This window comes from Typopeltis vanoorti, chromosome 3, assembly GCF_054136105.1.
Source record: "Typopeltis vanoorti isolate ZY-2024b chromosome 3, IOZ_Tvanoo_1.0, whole genome shotgun sequence".
NCBI classification, from domain to species: domain Eukaryota; kingdom Metazoa; phylum Arthropoda; class Arachnida; order Uropygi; family Thelyphonidae; genus Typopeltis; species Typopeltis vanoorti.
Window position 1 is genome coordinate 151,880,414 of NC_143551.1, and position 21,907 is coordinate 151,902,320.

The following is a 21,907-nucleotide window of genomic DNA, read 5'->3' on the forward strand; positions in this document are numbered from 1 at the left end:
ACTGATTTGAATTTAAGTGTAAAATTTGTGATTCTAAATTAAATGTTTGTTTATGTTTATCTAAAGTTGTAGCCTGAATCTCTTTTACTGCATAATTCATAAAATATTTGAAAACCAAAGCGGGCAAATGAAGTGAGTTAAATATTCTCGGCCAGTATATATAATAACAACATATAAAGGAAGGGTAGTTGAGAGTTGGTTTATCTTCAATTCTTGAACAAATTCAGATATAAAGTGGCGCAGTCTTTAAATATAAATTTTCTTTATATTTGAATTAGAAATCAACTTACAACTTATCAATTAGTTAAGAACATCGTAATAGTAATCATGTCGGATCCAAAGCATAGATTGAGAAGAAGTAGGATCCAACAATATCCTCTGTTCTCAAAACTGAACAAAATAATATCTGCGTTGCAAATGTTAGTGACCAATCAGCAAGGAAGTATAAAGAAAATTTTTCCACTGAAATTGAAATTCAAGGTAGTCTGTATCCAGTTCTCAAATCTAGTAATACTGAATACTTTCTTCGCAAGTTCGTATTGTAGAGTGAAAGTGCTCGTTTCGAAACCGTAGTGCCATGATTTTTTAAAAGTAATAGGTCTACAGATTTAAATTTTAATATGAATGAGAGATAAGGGACTGTTTAATTTTGGTGTTAAGAAATCTCTTATTGAAGGTGTTGGTGATGCAACAGATAGATTCATCCACCTCCAGCCTACAAAGCGATTTCCAAGATGTACAAAAGGAGGGGGAAACTACCAGCACACAAGAGTTAAAGTCTGCATTCGCTCATAAGTACTTATAATATTATAAATTTTTGGTGATCAGAATGGGATATGTCAATGAAAATCAGCACAAATTAATTTAATGATGTTGGCCTGAGGAAACTCAGGCCAACATCATTAAATTAACATCAACAACATCAATATGCTACAAGATTTCATTAGTCCAGTTATTGATAACTGATTTAAATGTAATTTTATATTTGTCAACATGTCACACAGTATACATGTGTACTAATATTCTTTATGATTATGTCATAATTAATTATTAATACATTACAAAATAACCAAGGTGTTCCGTGAAAATTTCAGGATTTGTGAAGTGTTCCGTCATAGGAAAAATGTGGGAAATGCTGGCATAAGCAATGCATATTAAGAGTTAAGTGAATAAATAGAGTAGGAGTGAGATGGATGAACAGTGAAATCAAGCGAGCAGTGTGGCAAAAAAAAAAAAAGTTCTTATGGAGGATATCAAGACAACATGTAGTCAACAGATGCCTGAAGACTATAAACTGCAGGCTAGAAATGAGAAAAGCATGGTTAAAAAGGAAAAAGTAGAATATAAAAGAAGATTGGGCAATCATGTCAAAGCTAACTGAGGGAAATTTTTCCAAAGTTAGGAAGAATTATCAGGAGTACTGCTGACATTCTCCATAGGAATATTTGAAGACATTTAGCTTGGACAGGTCAGTGGGGTTGTAGTTTTAATATTAATATATGTTATATTAATAAGTGTTACACTGTGTATTAGATTTAGAGATATAAGGCCACATAGTATTCTGGTGAAGCTGTACTTCAGGAAGTGGATAAGATTTGGTAGAACTTGAAGTGATAGCAGATAGCAGACAAAAGTTCCAAGGCACATTGCAAGTGTTGCAAAGACTGCACATTGTACTGTTGCTATGATAAAAAGTACAACATGTAGGGATAAAGGCAGTGGCTGCCTGTACATAAGCACTGCGACACTGCAGAACCCCCAAGGAAAAAATGAAAATTCAAATTTTGTTTGTGTTTATAAATAATAACAATGCTTACATTATATAAATGCAATACAACATGTTAGAGGTTACAGCTTATGTTTCGACAGTGATTGAATAGTTAATAATGGGAATTGTTCGATTAACGCTTTAGATTACGAAACAAATACACTGCGGTCTAACTATCACGTTCAACCGATTGCAGTCAGACTTACCGATATTCGTTTGCGCTTCTCATTGCAAATAACTAGTAAATCTGACACTGCTCTTTTGGGCAGTGTATCGTATACTTGTGCACGTTATTTCTGTGAGATACGAAACTTTTATTATTGGTGCGTGTTTGTGGTGAGGGTGAACTATTTTTTGCAAATCTTATTTTATTCTGTAAAAATAACATCGAATTATTTATTTATTATAGATACAAGGCTGAATTATGACGAATGTCATTGTTGAAAATATGAAAAGAATTATATTTTTTCAATTATCATTACACGCAACAAATACACTGTGATCTACGGCAGTGTCAGAATTATTGTGTTTGGCGAAATGCAGCCAGACTCGCCGATATTCGTTTGTGCTTGTGATTGCATGTTACAAGATCATTCCGACACTCCTTGGTTGGGCAGTGTATCGTATGCTTGTGCGCATTATTTCTGAAGTGTCTTATTCTTGAAACTTTTATTATTGGTGTTTGTTCATGGTGAGAGTGAAATATTTTTAATAAAGCAATTTTTTAAGATGTAAATTTATTTATTAATAAATTGGTTACTGATTAGGAAAAAAATAATTTATTTTTTTTAAAAATTATTTTGTATATGCAACACCCGCACTTAAAAGTTTCACCGGCCGCCACTGGATAAAGGGGTGGTGGTAGTACCTCTATTTAAGGCATTGGGTCCAACCAAACATGGACGTTTGTGCTCAGATTTGATTGCCTAGTTTTCATGATGTAGAAACACTAGAGGGTCTAAAGACAAATGACCAGTGTGATATCAGGATACTGGAGTGTTGGTTATGCAGAGCGGTTGAGGGAATGTGGATTAAAGTTTGGTGAACAGGAAGAAAGAGGAGATATGATAGAGACTTTGAAGTTAGTTAAGAGATTCTACCAGATTAATGCAGAAGGAATTATATAAAAGAGTGGATGTTTAAATGAAAAGAATGAGAAGTCATCCCTGGAAGGTGAATAAAGATGTGAAGGTATGAGGTGGAGATTTTTTAGATGGAGAGTTGTTGGTGAGTCAAATGCACTGTGAATGCAGAGAGTGTAGATAACTTCAACATTCATTATGATAGACATGTTGCTGGTTGAGAAGGCCTTCCATGATGAGTCTATTGACTCCATGGATTATAATAATAATACAAATGTTTGACTGGATTGATATACGATGAATCTGTGAGCCATTCAAGATTGGGGATGGCATCTATTTGCTTTTCAAGACAATTCCTTAGAGCAGTGTTTCTCAACCTGTGGTACGCGATGATGGGACAGGTGGTCTGCAGGAAGACTTAAAATAATTAAATATATATTTTTTAATTATCCAAACAAAGCAAATTAAAATTGAATAAGCAAAAAAAAAAAAAAAAAAAAAAAAAAAAAAAAAAAAAAAAAAATCAGCTAACGCCTTTTTATTCCCGTATATACGGGAGTAGGCGAGGCCATTTAGCCCTATCTAACTTTTGGAGAATGAGTGGGCAGTTCAATCTCCACTGGTACCCAATCAGAGACAGATGACCCAAGGCTATCACTAATTAAGTGGTACGCAGTGAAGAGAGACGGCTCAAATGTGCCGCCATCTCGTGGTCTCTAACCCTAACACAATATATTTAATGTCTGAAATAGTGTGGGTTCTACGGTCGATTTTCTTGAGTTTACAGGACGAAAAACCCGAGTTTCCGGGAGGAAAAACCTGCTTGCCCGTGCCAGAGATCGACTAACTCGGGAACCGGTCGAAAAAAGGCTTAGAAAAATTTCCTCTAGTCGCCGACTAGACTCGAAACCAAGACTTCCTTCATGCGGCCTAGCGCGGTGGTGTGCAAACGCCACATCCACTGAGCTACACAGGCTCTTTTACTTGCTTATTGAATAAGCAAGTAAACATTATTGAAAGCAAATGGAGACTTAAAAAAAACCCAACAAATAGCATCAGAATATTCGAAGTCAGAAGCAATAAAATTATATTGCTGTTCACTTCACCCATCTTTTATTATTCGTCATTCTGCCGCTGCAAATTTAGAAGCAGAATGACGAATAATAAAAGAGGGGTGAAGTGAACAACAATATAATTTTATTGCTTCCACCTTCCCTTGCTGTTTTGTCAGATTTGAAGTGAACATGTGTTATCCACATTTCAACCAATTGCTTGTTGTTCATTGATTTTTAACAAAGACTCAGTATATCTTCAGAAGTGATAAGTGATACTTGGACAAAGTGTGTCCTGAGTTAACCCCAGTATTTATATATTTTTTGGAAACGTTTTTTAATAATGGAAAAGTGGCTTAGAACTAGGACTTTGAAAAGAAAAGCAAATGAAACAGGTGATGCTAACCCTAATTGTGATACATGTGTTGCAACGGCAAATAAATCTGACACTATTAAAGTAGAAGAAACAAGCAGTGCAAAGAACAAATACAGTAGGAAATATAACAGTTCATATTTGGAATTTGGGTTTACTTGGTGTGGAGATGAAAGTGAAAAGAAACTTTTTCACTTTCATTTCACGAACGAGTGCATGAAACCTGCGAAACGCCGATGACATTTAGAAACTAAACGTTGTGATGTGAAAAATAAGCCAAATGAATTTTTTCAGCGATGCTTAGGGACATTAAATAATGGAAACATATAGTTTCCGCCACGAGTTCGATTAATAGCAAGACACTGGAAGCATCCCATCTCTTAAGTTTGCACATAGCGAAAACAGGGAAACCTCATTCTATCAGAGAAAATTTACTACTTCCAGCTATAAAAGATGTGGTACAAACTATGTCTGGACAAGTTACTAAAAGATGTTGATTTCATTCTTCTTTCAAATGACACTGTTGGTTGCAGAATTAATGATATGGCAGGTGACATAGAATCTCAGTTAATCGAAGGAAGAGCCCTTATTATGCATTACAAATAGATGAGACTACTGATGTTGCAAATGATGCGCAGTTAATATGCTACGTAAGATATGCGCATGATTAAATGAACTTATCGAAATTAAATGAACTAAATCTCTCCCTTCAGGGAAATTATTTAACTGTTCTTGATGCCTATGACAAAATAAAGGCATTTGAGAAAAAACTGGTTTTATGGATTAATTATGTAAAAGACAGACAATTTGCACCTTTTCCAACATTGGAATCCTTTTTAGTGGAAAATGATATTTTTGTTGATTCTGAGTTTCTGGAAAGGGTTTGTGACCACCTCAAAAATCTTAATGTCATTAATGGGGGCCAGACAAAGGAAGATACTAGGTTAAACTAATGCAGAAGTCATATTTGCCAGCAAAGGTTGGTCGATTGATAGAGGCTCAGCAAAAAGTTAAGCAAGTTTGAGCATGGTTAATAGTTGGAAGGAGATCAATCATTCGATGCTGTTGGCACACTCTCCCGCAATGAATCTTGGGACTTCCTAGAGGTGTCTAATAATAATAAATTTTTTCTACATATACAAGTAGTAAAAAAAGGCTCATCACTTTAATATTAAAGTACTTTGGATCAGATATAGTTGTAAACATTTTTTCACTTGGTTAAAAAGTAAATTAGACTTGACAAAAAATTATATGGCAAAGGTGATATAGGATAAACAGAGGAGATAAGGGTCACATACACAGACAGTAATGAAACAAAGCATCTCTTTTCAAAAATCAAGAGTTCTCTAATAATTTTGAGGCAAAAAAAAAAAAAAAAAATGCTGCAACATAGAAGGCAATGGTGGACACCTCCTAACTAAAAAAAAAATTAAAAATTTAAAAAAAAAAAGGAATTTTGGAGAGATGGAAAAAATACTGAGGATTTCTACAAAAATTCAGATGCATTAAATAATGAATGTTAGATGCAAACATAGAAAAATTAACATTCTATCCTCAGAGAGAGAGAAGTGAAACGAGCTATCAAAAATACGAAAATTAGAACAGCTGCAAATTATGATGAAACTTGCAGCTGAGATGAAAAGAACATGGGCAGAGCAGAAAAACTGAAGTAATACCGATTTGAAGGAATTAACAATGAACTGAAGGAATGGAATCTTTATACCAACCCATAAAAAAGTACCAAGATATATGAAAACTATACAATAACTGCACTCATCTCAAATGCAACTAAAATCATGCTCTATGTAATCAAAGAAAAAAGTAATTATCACCTAAAGTCTCATGTGTCTTCAGAATAGATTGGATTCATGAAGGGAAGAGATACAAGAGACTAGATCACAGATCTTAGACACCTTATTGAAAAATCAATAAGGTGTCAAAAAAATCAAAGTTTTCCATGTAGTACTCTGTCAAATGTCTATGCAAAGTCCAACAGTATCATGGTGTACATCTCCTTTATCAAATTCCACTGTCACCTTATTATAAAATGTCAAATTATCAAGGCAAGACCTACAGATATAATATGTGCTGCCCCATTAAGAATATTACATATAACGTAGTCTGCGCGGTTAGCCGAGTGGCTATGCGCTTTGCAACCATATTCCTGGGAAAGGAGTGTCCTAGCTAGGTTCGATTCTCATCACCGACGTGAGGAGCTTAAGGATTTTTCTCAGCCATAGCCAAGTTAGCTGGTCTTGGGCATGGACAGCAGGGTTTTTGTCCCCAGTTTTTTTGGGGGTTTTCATCCTGCAAGCAGACAAACCAGCCCTTTGAACACATAGGCTACAGTCATAGGACACACTGGGAGGCACCAGTGTGTCTTATGACTAGCTACCGTATCCTCAGGACAGGTACAGCTTAGAAGAGCTAAGGATAGCTCCGTAACAGGCCACTAGGCCTAATACATGATGGGAAGAAGAAGACATACAATGAACTGGAAGAAATGTATATTGTGAGAGGAGAAAAAAAAAAAATTAGATTCTAATTTTTTAATCCACTATGCTTTCTTGTAATTAACATAGGCATGTATAAGATATAGGAATCTTTTGTGGCTCTTTTAAAATTACTGCATTAATTTTCACTTAATTTGAAAACAATGCCAAAGAACATTTGAAAAAAAGCAATATATCCTTCAATACATTTATTGCTACTGATTTCTTCTTAATTCATTGATGGAAAATAAGTCATACATAAAAGTAGTTGCATATGTGTTTGAAACTTGGTAATAAGTACACTTACTTGTTTAAAAACAAACTGATACTTGCATTCATTCATTTTACAAAATCCAATAATATCTTCCACAATGAATTTTAATCTACAAAGCAAAAATCATTTCCTTTGGGCAAATTATGCCAATTTGAAATCAAATATATTAAATCTTGTATTTAAGGTACTTTATTTCTAATATGGATGTTTGACATCCATATTAGAAATATTTTCAATATTTCTAATATCCATATTTTCAAATAATACTTTATTTGAAATAAAGTATTTTTTTCTAAATAAAATAAACCAATTAATAAGTAGTTTTCAGAAATGAAAATTAGGACTTGATAAGAATACACAATGAATATTTTATTATTAGGCCTCTTTTTATTGCTATCTATTTTTTGTAATTTACTGTAACTCACGATATTATTTTTAAACATTTTAAGAAATACTAATACATACCTGAGAGTTTATTTGCACAGCAAATGAAACAAAGTAATACTCCCACTTGAAATACCTCCATTATCAGTCGAAAGAACCTTTTGATTAAAAAGGTCAGGATTCAAATCCAACTTTACGGTACAGGGAAAAATTTTATAACAGCTTATCAGATGACAATGATTTAGCTGAACTCATACAGAAGCAAGTACACTCCCTCCCTCAAAGCAAAAACAGTCTGGAAAATACATGCAATAAACAGATTTCATAAACTCACTTCAAAACATGAATTGCCTCAATATGTTACTAAATAGACACAATCCACTTGGAATATTCTAGATTTAGCAATTAATTATATGTAATAAAACATCAGTCCATCCCAACAATTTTAAATAAGCATAAGAGACAAACTCGCCTCCAAAATGCAGGGGAAATCATGTTTTACTATGCTCTTTGTCTGTTATCTCAATTTTTGTTGTTAAAATTATGTCCTCTAGCATTTAAATGAAAACTAAACATAATGCAAAAAATCACATGCAGAAAAATAATTCCCCAAACGAAGTAGGCAGAGACTAGTGAGCAACGAGGTGGTCCTCTGTTCATTCTTAGAGTTAAATGCTCCATAACACATTCCACAGATATTCAACATTACACTACACAATATCTAGTTTTCTAAGCACTTTTGAGCTAAAAGGAAGCACCAACATTTAGTAATGTGGATATGTGAATAACATATAAAAATGTTCTATTAACTATACATGTAAATAACAGAGTCAATTCATTCTGCAAGGGAATCAGACTTAATTCATATGGTGTCATACCAAACTTTAATCATGAAAACAAAACTTGAAAAGTTTCATTTTCATCACCAAATTACTACACGATAACTTGGTGAATTTAGGAAATGAGTTACAGAAGTTGAAAGTGGTTCCCCATGCCTGGTGACACATGGTAGACAAGGAATTCATTCGTAAATTTTTTTTTCACTTGGTTATACTATAAATTAAAGATTCCAAGAAATCATATTCTTTGTTTAATCCTTTATCTAAGTAAGCAAACAAAGTTTGTGCGTTAAGTATCTTCATGACTGAGCTACTTGTATATAGAGGCTAATGATTTCACATCACTTGATTTAATTTAATATCTCATTATACAAAGCACACCTCCTTTCAGACATGTATAATGCTATGCATCATTGGAATGTACTTCCAAGATAGGTTTCAACATTTGAGGTAAATGATGTGAAGTCATTAGCTTCTACTTACAAGTAGCCCAGTCGTGAAGATACTTCACATGCAAGATAATTCACAACTGATTATACACAAACCGGCCCCATATCCACAGATAGTACTGTGGATATGGGGCTGGTTTGCATGTTCTGGGGGAACAAAAAACCCAGTCTATGTTCTATACACATCTAAATTATGTCTACATCTTCCAAGTGTTATTCAATATAGGAAAACACATACTACAGCACTTTTCCTTAATGAGTTTTCCAATCTTATCCAAAGAGTAGTGCAGTCAGGAAGTTTCTCATAATCGTCATTATAAAATTTACTTGACAGGACGTCTTGATCTGCATCAATGACTCAAGATTTCATTATATATACATTTTGGTAGTTTATATATATATATGTCAAAATTTGTCATTCTAGTTACACTAAATGTTGACTCTTCAGGTTTATCACCAGGCAATTTAAACATTTGTAAAAGTTCCCCCGTCCCTCCCTCACATATGCAGGTAAAAACAAAGCTCAGATCACCTATCCTGCAAGAAAAGCCCTTCGTGAAAGTCATATAAAATGCTCCAAGTTGTACTCTACTACCAACGAGAAATTTCTCTTCATTATGTAATCCAGGTATTAGGCTATCTATTTGTACACTGAACAGTTCAGTGCATTAGGTATACTGAGTGCAAACTTATAACTGCCACAATTGGATGTAGAAAGTTTTTTAACATGGGTATATTATATATTCAACATACCAAGTAATTTTATATAAACTTGGTTTTTAATCCTATATCCCAAGTGAGCAAACAGACAAGCCAAGTTTGTGCCTGCAAGTAGTACAAGTCTAGGCAACTCATGGTAGTGCCACTTTGAGCAACTTATGATAGTGCCACACTAGGCAACTCGTGGTAAAGGTGGTTTAAGCTCTGATCACTTTCCTTAGTATTTTTCCCTTAATGTAAAGCGCATCGCCTTGTGCAGATGTATGATGCTATGCAATAAAGGCAATGGTCACTACCCATACCGGTTTCGACCTTTATTGAGGTCTTGTCAGTGAGAGCCAGACCTGACAATGCTAAGGTTGGATGCAGGACATATATGGCGCAGAGGGTGAAGCTTGACGCTTTTCATATTCCCTGTTGTCTGTTTCGGGAGCAGTGATGGGAGAGATTTGTGAGCTATTTTAGCTCGCCCTGAGTGGGCAGAAGTGGTTATTCGTCGTTGAGTGCTAGGATGGCTTTCAGTCTTTTGTGTTTCCAGTGGTCATTACCATCATAGTTTCCAGCTTGTTGTATTAGTTGGTTTGGATGCGTAGACGTCTTCATAAAGAATTTTTCTACTAGGGAGCGTAGTAGTGGAGAGATGTAGGGGATATTTATGTCCCGGTGGATCTGGGCGTTACTGATGAACCACGGGGCATCCCGTATCATTTGCAGGCACTTGTTCTGTAGTCTTTGTAGCTTGAGGATGTTTGTCTTGGAGGTATGGCTCCAAGCTGAGGAGGCATATATAATTGTGGGATGGATCACTGTCTTGTACAGTAGAATTCTGTTTCTTGAGCTTAGTTTGCTGTCTCTGTTGATCAAGACATGATCAACAGAGACAGTATTCCGAGGTATTTAGCTTCAGTTTTCCAGGGAATTTTACAGTTGAACAGAATGATGTCTCCTTTGGGGGATGCTTGTCTTCTTGTGAAGAGTATCGTTGTGCTTTTCTGGGAGTTTAATTGTAGTCGCCAGTCTGTAAACCATTTTTCTAGATTCAGGATGGTGTCTTGTAGTTTTTTGGTTACGAGATGTGGTTGGTGGGATCAGGCTAGTATAGCCGCGTCATCTGCATAAAGGGTGATGATGGATGAGAGAGGATTTTGAGGGATGTCTGCCATATAGATGTTGAATAGGATCGGAGCTAGCAGTGATCCTTGAGGAACTCCAGCGAGGATTTTCCATTGGGTTGAGACTGTTTCATTGATTTTGACTTGCATCCTCCTGGTTAAGAGGTGATTTGATCAGGTATATCATGTTTAGTGGAAGGTTAGCGATGATAACTTTGTAGAGGAGGCCTTGGTGTCAGATCTTATCGAAGGCCTTTGAGATGTCTAGGAAGATGGCTCCAGTGTGCTGATTCCAATTAAATCCTGTGGTGACGTATTCTACCAGTCTATGGATCTGCTGGATGGTGCTGTCATTTTGACGGAAGCCAAATTGTTCTTGTGGAATGATATTTAGTTGGTTGACATGATCTTGGAGTCTGATAAGGATGATTTTCTCTGCTATTTTCCCTAAGTTGGATAGCAGGCTGATGGGACGGTAATTTTCAGGTAGGTGTGGGTCTTTGCCTGGTTTGTGAATTGGGATGATGTCAGCTATTTTCCACGACTGGGGGAAGTACTGCCATTTGAGGATGGAGTTTATGATGTTTGCCAGATGTGCTATGGCTTTGCGTGGTAGTGCCTTGATGACTTTGTTAGTAATGCCATCAGAACCTGGGGATTTTTTGATCTTGAGATGGTTGATGATGCTGATTATTTCGGTAGGTGAGGTAGGCATTATAGGACTTGTAGTTTAGGTTCTCATATGCAGGACTACATTGTTTCTCTAGGTTTCTTGCTATGGCTTTGGCTTTGTCAGCATCTGTGCTGTTCTGCTTGCAGAGGGGGAGAAGGATTTGCGCTTGTTCCTGAGGTTGTTTAGGAATTTCCATATGGAATGATCTGCTGTGGAGATGGAGGTGAGCTTGTTGTCCCATTGTTGATTCCTATGGTTCTGGAGAGCTTCTCAGACAGATTTGTTTAATCTGTTGAGGGCTGTTTTGTCCTGGGAAGCACGAGTGTTGTGATATCTTTTTCTTTGTCTTTTTCCCCTTATTAAGTCCATGATTTCTTCTGGGAGATGGTTTTGTTTGTGGGTAATTGTGGATACTGTGGCTGCTGTTATGGCTTTGATTTGATTGGATAGGTTCTTTATTGCCATGTCTATTTCTTCCTTGGCTTTTATATGGGGAACCAGACCAATGTGTTCTGGTAGCACTTTCCTAAGTTTCTCCCAGACAATGGAGGTCTGGGGGGGGGGGGGAGGTGACTGGTCTTTGTTCCCTAAGCGAAGTAGGATTGGGTTGTGGTCTGATGATAATTCATTCAGTGCTTGAATGCTGTGCTGGTATTTGATGTTGTGTAGGATGGCGATGTCTAGGATGTCAGCTGTGCAAGTTGGGCTGTGGTGGGTTGGTTCGGTGGGTCCTGTTACAACAGCACTGTTTAATCCTGTGTAGCTGAAGAGGATATGGCCATTTTTATTTGTGGTTCTGCTGTTCCACGAGGGATGTTTGGAGTTTAAGTCTCCAGCAATGATGATGGATTCATTTATGCCTAGTACAGCATCCAAGTCGGAAAATAGCAGGGTTTTAGCGGGGAGTTGTAGGCGACGTAGATTTTAAGTCTTCCAGTTGAGTTTGTGTGGACCTCGACACTGGTGAGTTCTAGGTTGGAGGTTGGGGGGTGAGTATTCCATTGTGCCTGATGCAGTTCCTGTTAAATATGGCTGTACCACCACCTCTGTAGTCCAGTCAGTCATTTCTATATAGCGTGTAGTCTCTCAGTTTTGGATTGTCTGCAGGTCTTAGATGAGTTTCATTAATTAGGATAATGTCAGGGTTGTATCTGAGAGAGAATTCTTGAAGCTCCAGTGTCTTGTTTTTTAGAGCATTGGCGTTCCAAGTAGCGATCTGTAGTAAGTCAGGAGTAATCTAGTTTTGTTCATCAACAAACATTGATAAGATGGTTTGAGTTTCTTTTAGAAATCTTTTTGTGGAGTTTGATGAAAGGTTTGACTTACTGAAGTCTTGAAGCATGTTTGCCAATGAGGCTGTGATGACCGTTGTCATGTTGGAAGAATTTGGTCCAGCTGGATATCTTTGGATGAACGGGCTACTTTGGCGTATGTCCTGCTTCGACGGTGGCTTTCCAGATTGTTGGTATTTTCCATTTTGTGAGAGCTGGTATTTTGCTGTCTTTTGTTGGGTGTCAGGCAACTGGGGAGCTGTTGAATCTGGTGCCTGTGGGCAGGGTTGAGAGATCTGTTTCCTTTTGTCTGTTTTATTCTTAGGGTAGTGACTACAACTGCAGTTCATGCATTTGGCTGGTGAGGTCCTGGGTTTTGAGCAGGTTGCTGTGCGGTGGTTTTGCCCACATTTGAGGCATTTGTAGTCTACTCTGCAGAGTTTCTATGCGTGTCCGTACTTCTGACATCTGTGGCATTGGCCTGACGAGGATCTTTTCCTTAGTGGTTCAGTTGTGATTTTCAGACCACAGATCATTGTTATGTTGTATGTGTTCTTGTGTGTGTTGGGTATCTCTACGAGTACTAGGGGCACTGGACTCTTGTCGGCCGATAACATTCTGCTGGCTTTGACAGGTGGGAGATCGTGGAGGCGGAGGTCTTCAGTTATTTCATCTGTGCAGATGTTTTCTGTAACTCCACTGAGTACAACTTTTAGGTTTTTCTGACTTCATTGAGTAAGTATGATATTTAATATCTAACTCATCCATGGTTTTTGTGAGGTATCTGTGGTCGCCTACTGTGGCAGGCTGGATTTTAACTCCGTCGTCTACGTTTTTTGTCCATGAATAGGCAATTTGGTGGTTTTGCATAATAGGCCTGAGGGCAATCCATCGTTCTTTTTCCCGCAGGACAATTGGAGGAACTTTTTCATTGTTGGGTTGGGGAGGTCAGTGTTGGGGGCATCTTCTTCCATTCCCTCGTTTATCTGAGTCTCTGCTGTTTTTCGCTTTTTTCGAGCAGGAGTTTCAGTATCGTCTTTTGGTGTGGGAGCAGAGATTATCAGATTCATCTTCCCTTCTTCCCCTCGTGTTGAGTTGTCCCCTTCTGTGGAGTCATCTGTCGCTGAATGAAGTTTAGAAACCTTGGCCACTCTACCACAAATTTCTTCAACAGTTTTTTTGAGGAGGTCGAGCGCCAGCTTCTTATCCAGAGATTGGACAAAGTCGTCGGGACTTAAACTGTTCATATTTAAAAGTATTCAAATATGCTTACCTGAGAAATGTTTATAATGGCGAAGAGAACGGGCAAGGACCGTAAAATTCCATCAAAAGTCAAAATCTTTCCTTGTATTCCGCTATCAAAGAAGATTCACAAAATCTAAAACTCAGTAATCACCTCTAAAATCAAAAACATTCTTCGCAACAACAACCATCATGCCAGTATTCATCTTCCGCCATCTTGAATCCATATGCTAATTGTAATTCACAATCCTAAATCCTAATCCAAAACCACAATGCTAAGGTTGAAGTCATGCAGAGCTTATGAATTTCACCGAAATAAGTTGCCACAAGGTGCTTTGACCTTATTAAATAAAATCTCAGGATGAGAGATAGATGTAGAAAGTTTTTTAACTTGGGTATATTATGTATTCAAGATACCAAGTAATTTTATATAAACTTTGTTTTTAATCCTATATCCCAAGTGAGCAAACAGACAAGTCAAGTCAAGTTTGCACCTGCAAGTAGTGCAAGTCTAGGCAACTCATGGTAGTGCCACTCTGGGCAATTTGTGGTAAAGGTGGGTTAATTACTTGCAGATGCATGTCTGTTTGCTCACTTGGGATATAGGATTAAAAACTTTTATATAAAAGTTTATATAAAATTACTTGGTATCTTGAATACATAATATACTCAAGTTAAAAAACTTTCTACATCTATCTCTCATCATAAGGTTTTATTTAATACGGTCAAAGCGCCTTGTGGCAACTTGTTTAGGTAAAATTCATAAGCTCTGCATTACTTCACCCTTAGCAATGTCAGGTCTGGCTCCCACTGACGAGACCTCAATAAAGGTTGAAACCAGTATGGGTAGTGACCGTTGCCTTTAATGCATAGCATCATTCATCTCTGCAAGGGGATGTGCTTTACATTAAGGGAAAAATACTAAGGAAAGTGATCAGAGCCTAATCCACCTTTACCATGAATTGCACTACCATAAGTTGCCCAGGGTGGCACTACCATGAGTTGCCTAGACTTGCACTACTTGCAGGTGCAAACTTGACTTACTTGTCTGTTTGCTTACTTGGGATATAGGATTAAAAACCAAGTTTATATAAAATTACTTGGTATCTTGAATGCCACAATTGGAATCATACTGAATGAAAAACTTTCACTATATAAAACAAAACCATAATTATATCAAGATGGCTACACCTTGCACCCTGTATTTCCTTATTCAAACAGATTATATTACCAGTTCAAATTCTCATTCAGTAGCTATCTAATCATCCACAATCTGAGTTTTCACCATCAATTTGCTAACCAGTATGCAAAAATTAATATTTCTCTAGTGTTAAACTAGCAGCATCAGAGCCATACTGGATAAAGTAAATTAAAGTAGAACACTTTTTGAAATAATAAAAAAAAAATTCATGTTTAGATAGAAGTGATATCTGTTAATAATTTAATTATGGAAATAGAAAATTACTTAAATTTACTTATATATTAGTCCTTTTGGATATCTACTTCCTAAATGCAAGAAACACAAGCTGCTTATGTTTTGGATGTAGAAAGCCCTCATGTGATTCTTTAAATAATCTTGAAAATATATGTAAACATGATGCCATTTAATTCGGTGATGTGTGTTAATGCCACAATTTCCAAGTCCAGACTCATTAAGTTTGTGATTATTCACCACCTTAATATACACAGCAAGTCTGGACTAGGAGATCACAGTATTTACACAGATCACTAAATTAAATGTTGATTAATTTTAACGGTATAGATGAGAACACAGACTGATAAGAAAATAACTATTTACTAACTTATTGCTGGTATTCTATCCAGCATCTTCAGAGCACAAAAACAGTTGTCACAGTGCATGAGACAACTACAATCTAGTATAACAATGGGACTAACACCAATGGGATTAGTTTGGACAATTGTAACAAACAACACAAAGACAAAGTCCTAATTAGCACCATCTATGGTAGAAAAATAAATAAAACAGAAAGCAGGTATTAATTTGGTGTTAAGATGACTGCCTCCCAAATCTTTGGCAAATTTATACAGCCATATTTGTTGAGGTTTGGAGTATGTTTCAAGGCTTCTGTTGATTCCAGGAACAACCTCTCTGATTTATAAAAGCTTCCGTGCAGCACTTTTGTTTTTTTCCAATTGATCCTGTGTATTGGGGTATCTAAAGCATGGTCTGCTAGATCTGACTTGCCATAGCAATAGTGCCAGATGTATTGTTTATGTTCACTGAGGTGGATGTCCATAATTCTTCCTGTCTGTCCATAGTAAGCTCGATCACACAAACAGGGCACTTCATAGACTCTTGGATGTGATAAAGGAGAGGTTCCGTCCTTGGGTGAATGGATGAGAGTTGCCAATTTCACATACGGTTTAAATATGGTGCATAGTCTAGATATCTTTTCAGATGTGCCTTTAATGTATGAGATGGTGACAGTTTTGTTGTAGTCTTCTGTGGTAGACAGAAGAAGGGGGAGGAGGATTTCAAATCCCCCCCCCCCCAAATAATATCCCACATAAAGAAATCATTGCTCTAATAAAAGCTACACAATAATAACCACATTATCATAACCAAAGCAGACAAAAGGAATGCAACTGTAGTGATGGATTCAACAGAATATGAAAGCAAAATGCACACACTCCTACAAGATCAGTCAGGTTATAGATAGGGATCCCACCAACTCGCAAAAGAATAAGGTGTACAAATTACTGAACAAAGTCACTTCCTGGCCTAAAGAAACAGTTAACAAACGCAATCCCTTTGATGTCAAAACACCCATGATATATGGAGCACCAAAAATTAACAAACAAGGTACACCCTTATGCTCTATTGTGGATAGTATAAATAGTTCCACATATAAACTTGATAGACATTTAGCCAAGCTACTAGCTATTCTCACAAACAATTCTCCCTCTTTTGTTAAAAATTCTACCTACCTAAAAAGTATTTTAGAAAACCATACCTTAAAAAGTTCAGACATAATAGTGACAATGGATATCACCTCACTATTCACAAATGTACCATTAACATTGCCAGCCTGGCTGGCCGAATGGTTAGCGTATCCACTCTCCAACCAAAAGGCTGCAGGTTCGAATCCAGCCATGAGCATGGATGTTAGTCATTGACTGTGGAAATACTAGTGGTGGTCGGCGGTAGATGCCGTTGGCGTAGTTAGTGGATTGAGTGGTGGAGACGGAGTTGTATAGCAGGTGCCCTCCCTCGATGAGTCTTTGCACTCCCTGGAGGTGTTAATAATAAAAAAACATTAATAATAATAACTGAAACCCTTGATTTGCTAAAGTCACAATTTCCCCCTGATATATTTCAACATTTAAATTCACATTGGCCAATGGCTAAAATCCACCCACTGTCTACCACAGACTACAACAAAAGTCACCATCCCATACATTAAAGGCACATCTGAAAAGATATCAAGAGTGTTGATAAACATCAACAATGCACCATATTTAAACCGTATGTGAAATTGGCAACTCTCATCCATTCACCCAAGGACAGAATCTCTCCTTTATCACATCCAGGAGTCTATGAAGTGCCCAATTCATGTGATCACGCTTACTATGGACAGACAGAAAGAACTGTGGACATTCACCTCAGTGAACATAAAAAATACATCCAGCACTATTGCTATGGCAAGTCAGGACTAGCAAACAGTGCTTTAAATACCCCTACACACAGGATCAATTGGAAAAAAACAAAAGTGCTGCACAGAAGCTTTTAAGCCAGAGAGGTTGTTCCTGGAATCAACAGAAGCCTTGAAGCATACTCCAAACCTCAACAAGTATGACTGTATAAATTTGCCAAAGATTTGGGGGACAGTCATCTTAACACCAAATTAATACCTGCTTTCTTTGTGTTCCCCCCCCCCCCATATAGATAGTGCCTAATTAGGAGTTTAGTCTTTGTGTTGTATGTTACAATTGTTCAAACTAATCTCATTGTTATACCGGATTGTAGTTGTCTTGCATAATGTGACACTGTTTTTGTGCTCTGAAGATGCTGGATAGATAATATACCAGCAAAATATCAGCAATAAGTTAATATATAGTTATTTTCTCATCAGTCTGTGTTCTCATCTATACTGTTAAAATTAATCAACATGTACAATGAACACATAAGCCTTCCCACACTAAATTAAATGGCTTCATATGAACTTTTGATGAAGACTTCTAAATTATTGAAAACTCAATAAGATTGCTTATAAATGTCTATTATGTTGACCCCACACATGAAAGAAAATCTATAACACTACAGTACCATGTGTGGACAAGTGATTAAGAAGGAAATATAGACTGTTGATATGTTTCTTAAAGAGTGGGAGGTTATACTTTTGAAAAGGAGATATCTGAAATATACAGTAAATTTAATTAATTTTGTCACTTTCATCTTTGTCAGTCTGGTGGTTGGAGGGGAAGGGGAAATGCTATCACTTAGTCAACCAGAGTTTGAACAGCAATGCATCCATTAAACCTTAAGAATTCATAAATTAAAGATGCCAAGAAATCATATTCTAGGTTTAATCCTTTATCAAAGTGTATGCAAACAAAGTTTGCATGTGAAGTAACTTCATGACTGGGCAACTTGTATATAGATGCTGATGACTTCACATCACTTGCCATAGTATCCCATAAATGCAAAGCACATATCCTTGTATAATGCACACATATTATACATGTGTATAAGGATATGTGCTTTGCATTTGACATTTGAAAATGTCACATGCATTTTCCTTTTCAATTCCTGTTTCTGGATAGGATGCGTTCCATACTGCATGCATCCTATCCAGAAACAGGAAAAGAAGTTAAAAATTGAATTTTTTGCTCTTCTCAAGTATCTGTAAAGAATAATGCATAAAATACATTATGGCAAGAGTCACTACCCAAACTGGTCTGGATAATGATTCTTCCATTAATGCATAGCATTATACATGTATGTAAGGATATGTGCTTTGCATTATGGGATATTAAGGCAAGTGATGCAAAGTCATTAGCCTCTATATATGAGTTACCCAGTCATGAGGTAACTAATGTTTGCTTATCACCTCTGATAAAGGATTAAACCAAGAATATAATTTCTTGACATCTTTAATTTATAGTATAATCATGTGGAAAAACTTTCAGAATCTATTTCCCAAAAACTTAAGAGTTCAAACTAGCATGCAAGTCTAAATAACTGATGTTTCTACATTCATGGAGAGACATATCTTTTATTTATTTATTTTTGTTAGCTTTTATAATGGTTTCTTTAAAGCATGAATGAAAGCTATTAAAAAAAAAAAAATAGAAAGTGTCATATATATTGTCTTTCTCAAATTCCAAGGCATTCCATACTGTATGCATCCTATCCAGAAACAAGAAAAGAAGTTAAAAATCGAATTTTTTGCTATTCAAGTATGTATAAAGAATAATACATAAAAAATTAAAAGCTAATCTTGAATTTACTGGGGAATACTATATTATGTCTGGAATCAACTAGAGAAAATATGAGAAGGGAGTAGCTACAGGGAATAAAGGACTTCTTCTTTTTTTTTTTTTTTTTTTTTATTTACAGCTGTATTTCAAAAAACTGATGGTAAATCTTCTAATTGTGTATATGTTCTTCTGGCCACTTGCCTATTTTGTGAGATGTAAATCCAGAGCTTCCTGGAGGAAAACCTTGGCATCTCCATATGATATTGACTAACTGCGATGAGTCTTCGGACTCCTTGGAGGTGTCAGGAATAATAATAATAATAATAAATATAGCATGAAACATATCCTTGATAAACAATAGCACATGAAATAATATGTACTATTATTTCATGTACTTCACATTACATCCACATGTGAATTAAAAAAATAAATAAAAGATTGCATAGTACAGTATACACAAAGCATTTTAATTCATATAGAAACTGATTAAAGCAATAACATTTTCCTATTCTAAGAACTGGATTGATTCAAGTAAATTACCTCCATCAAAAAATGGGCATTACAAATCCTTCAACAGGTTTATATATATATATATATATATAAACCTGTTGAAGACCTGTTAAACCTATTTATATATTATATATATATATATATATATATATATATATATATATATATATATATATATATATATATATAAAAGAATGGGATGCTTAATTATTAGAATATCACAATTATGACATAGCACAGAAGCTCATGAAGAGCAGCATTTCAAGCAAAACTAGTACTTGGTACTTCAATTATATTTGTAATGCCTTGTCTAGATTAATAGACAGGAAATTAGTTACCTGAAGCTGTTTAGAAAATCAGTATTTCTGTCTAGTACTTTGTATGGAGTTATTAAATATCCCATTTTTAAGTATTACTCTTGAATATTTTAAAATACCTAAAAATAATTATTATGCATAGTACACGCCTGCATAAACACACGGCAGGTGCGAGTATTCTAAAACAAGTGGATTTTTAAGCCTTCAAATAGATTTTTTTTTGTTTGTTTGCCTCTAATTTGCATACTGCCTATTTCTGAAAGAATCTGTTACTTTAAAAGTACACATATCACTTGCATAACCCTGTATACAGCAATTCCTACAACCCACACAGGAGAATGATCTATTCCGCATAATACCATAAATATAAATTTGACATTAGAATATTAATGTTTCACTTCGCTACTCTTATAAAACGAAAAATTCACCAGAAGAGCTCTTACGGGTTTTTCAGTTTTGACAGCTTCTGAATAAGTTCGTTTCCAAATGCCTGTCGGTAAGCTGGACTGTATTTGTCCAGAAGGGAATAAAGAGTTTCAAAATAGATCTCTTTTTCACAGAACCTTTTTAGTTTTATATCAAATTCTGAGGCTACTACTTTAAAACCTTCGGGATACATTCCCACACAAAAACGTTTTTCTTCTTTCGTTTCTATGTTTAAATACACTTCCTTCTTGTTTCGCGGGAGCTCCTGAGATATATCAATATATTTCACTGCAAATCGAACATCAGCAATAGCGAATTCTGCTTCCGATTCCCATTCAAGTTCCAATGTGGTATTTAATTCTGTAGGTTCCACACGTTCCACCTGCATGTTATTTTTCTAGATATAAAAACAGTACCTTATAAAATTCTAACCAATAACTAATTACACCAGAATTAATACCTTAGCAAAAATGGGATTTGACAACTGCGAAACTCGACATATCTAATTTGAAAAAAATGACTAGCAAATAAATTAGAAATCGAGTGAAAGAAATGCAAACAACAACAAATGTTACAATCTTTTAAAAAATATATATGTCCGCTAGGGTAGTTTTCGAAACAGCTCAGTAATATATATATATATATATATATATATATTACTGAAAAAAAAAAAAATATATATATATATATATTTTATATATATATATATATATATATATATATATATATATATATATATATGTAGAAGGATGGTAGCAGTCTGGCTATAGTATGGCTTTTCACAATCAATCCATTAAACAAAATGGATACTCTGAAAAAACAATTAAGAAATTTCTTCTGAACCCTCCTAAGCAGTGCACAACAGAGACTATGAATTTTAAAGGTAGCATCTCCATTCCATACATTAGCACAGTCTCTAAGAAAATAGCTAAAGTCCTTAAAAAATATAATATCAGGACCTTCTTCACCACACTTCCAAAAATCCGCTCTCTAATCAGCCATCCAAAACCTACTCATCACAACCTTAAGTACCCTGGAGTATATAAATTGTGGTGTGATTGCAATATCCCATACTTTGGTCAAACTAACAAATCTATTGAACAACGCATAGAAGAGCATAAGAGAGACATCTCATACAAAAGATCTCATGCAACTGCGTTATCCAGTCATGTTCTTTTTTCAAATAATCTTAATGATGACCAACAAAGCCACTCTGTATGCTGGAATAGATCAGAAAATATTTTTCGCTGTGAAGATGAGTTTGAAAGGAAAATCGTAGAATCAAGGGAAATCCTACTGAACCCGGTCCACTTAAATAATAATTTAAGTTATAACATCCCAGATAGCCATGCTGCAGTTATTCAATATTGGCGTTCACGTGAACTTGCACGCACAATTGCAACAAACAATGGCACGCCAGTTGGAACAACTTGAAAAATACAACGTTTTTATGTATCAATTATGTGAGGCAATTTGTACTT

The 21,907-nt window shown here is 35.8% G+C and overlaps 1 protein-coding gene across 3 annotated transcripts; it reads right to left on the reverse strand.

The window, feature by feature from the left end:
• Positions 1–7,511: 7,511 nt before the first annotated feature.
• On the reverse strand, positions 7,512–20,996 carry LOC150108660 (GSK3-beta interaction protein-like). 3 transcript variants are annotated; one of them, XR_016550675.1, is made up of 2 exons: positions 20,022–20,996; positions 7,512–7,720 (listed from the first exon to the last, which is right to left on the reverse strand). XR_016550675.1 is itself a non-coding variant. In XM_090416136.1 (2 exons), the coding sequence occupies exons 1-2, from the start codon at positions 20,812–20,814 to the stop codon at positions 7,705–7,707; spliced, it is 387 nt and encodes a 128-aa protein (XP_090272262.1). In that variant the 5' UTR covers positions 20,815–20,996; the 3' UTR covers positions 7,512–7,704. The 3 variants fall into 3 exon arrangements, 2 of the variants coding, with proteins under 2 accessions (XP_090272262.1, XP_090272261.1); XM_090416136.1 differs by having other exon boundaries at positions 20,444–20,996; XM_090416135.1 differs by lacking the exon at positions 7,512–7,720 and adding an exon at positions 19,327–19,465 and having other exon boundaries at positions 20,444–20,996.
• Between the last annotated feature and the right edge of the window lie 911 nt (positions 20,997–21,907).

Coding starts and splice junctions, on each gene's coding strand:
- LOC150108660 (XM_090416135.1), bottom strand. CDS start 20,814: ATGCAGGTGGAACGTGTGGAACCTACAGAATTAAATACCACATTGGAA. Junction 19,466..20,443: donor CTGTCAAAACTGAAAAACCC/GTAAGAGCTCTT, acceptor GACACCTCCAAG/GAGTCCGAAGACTCATCGCA.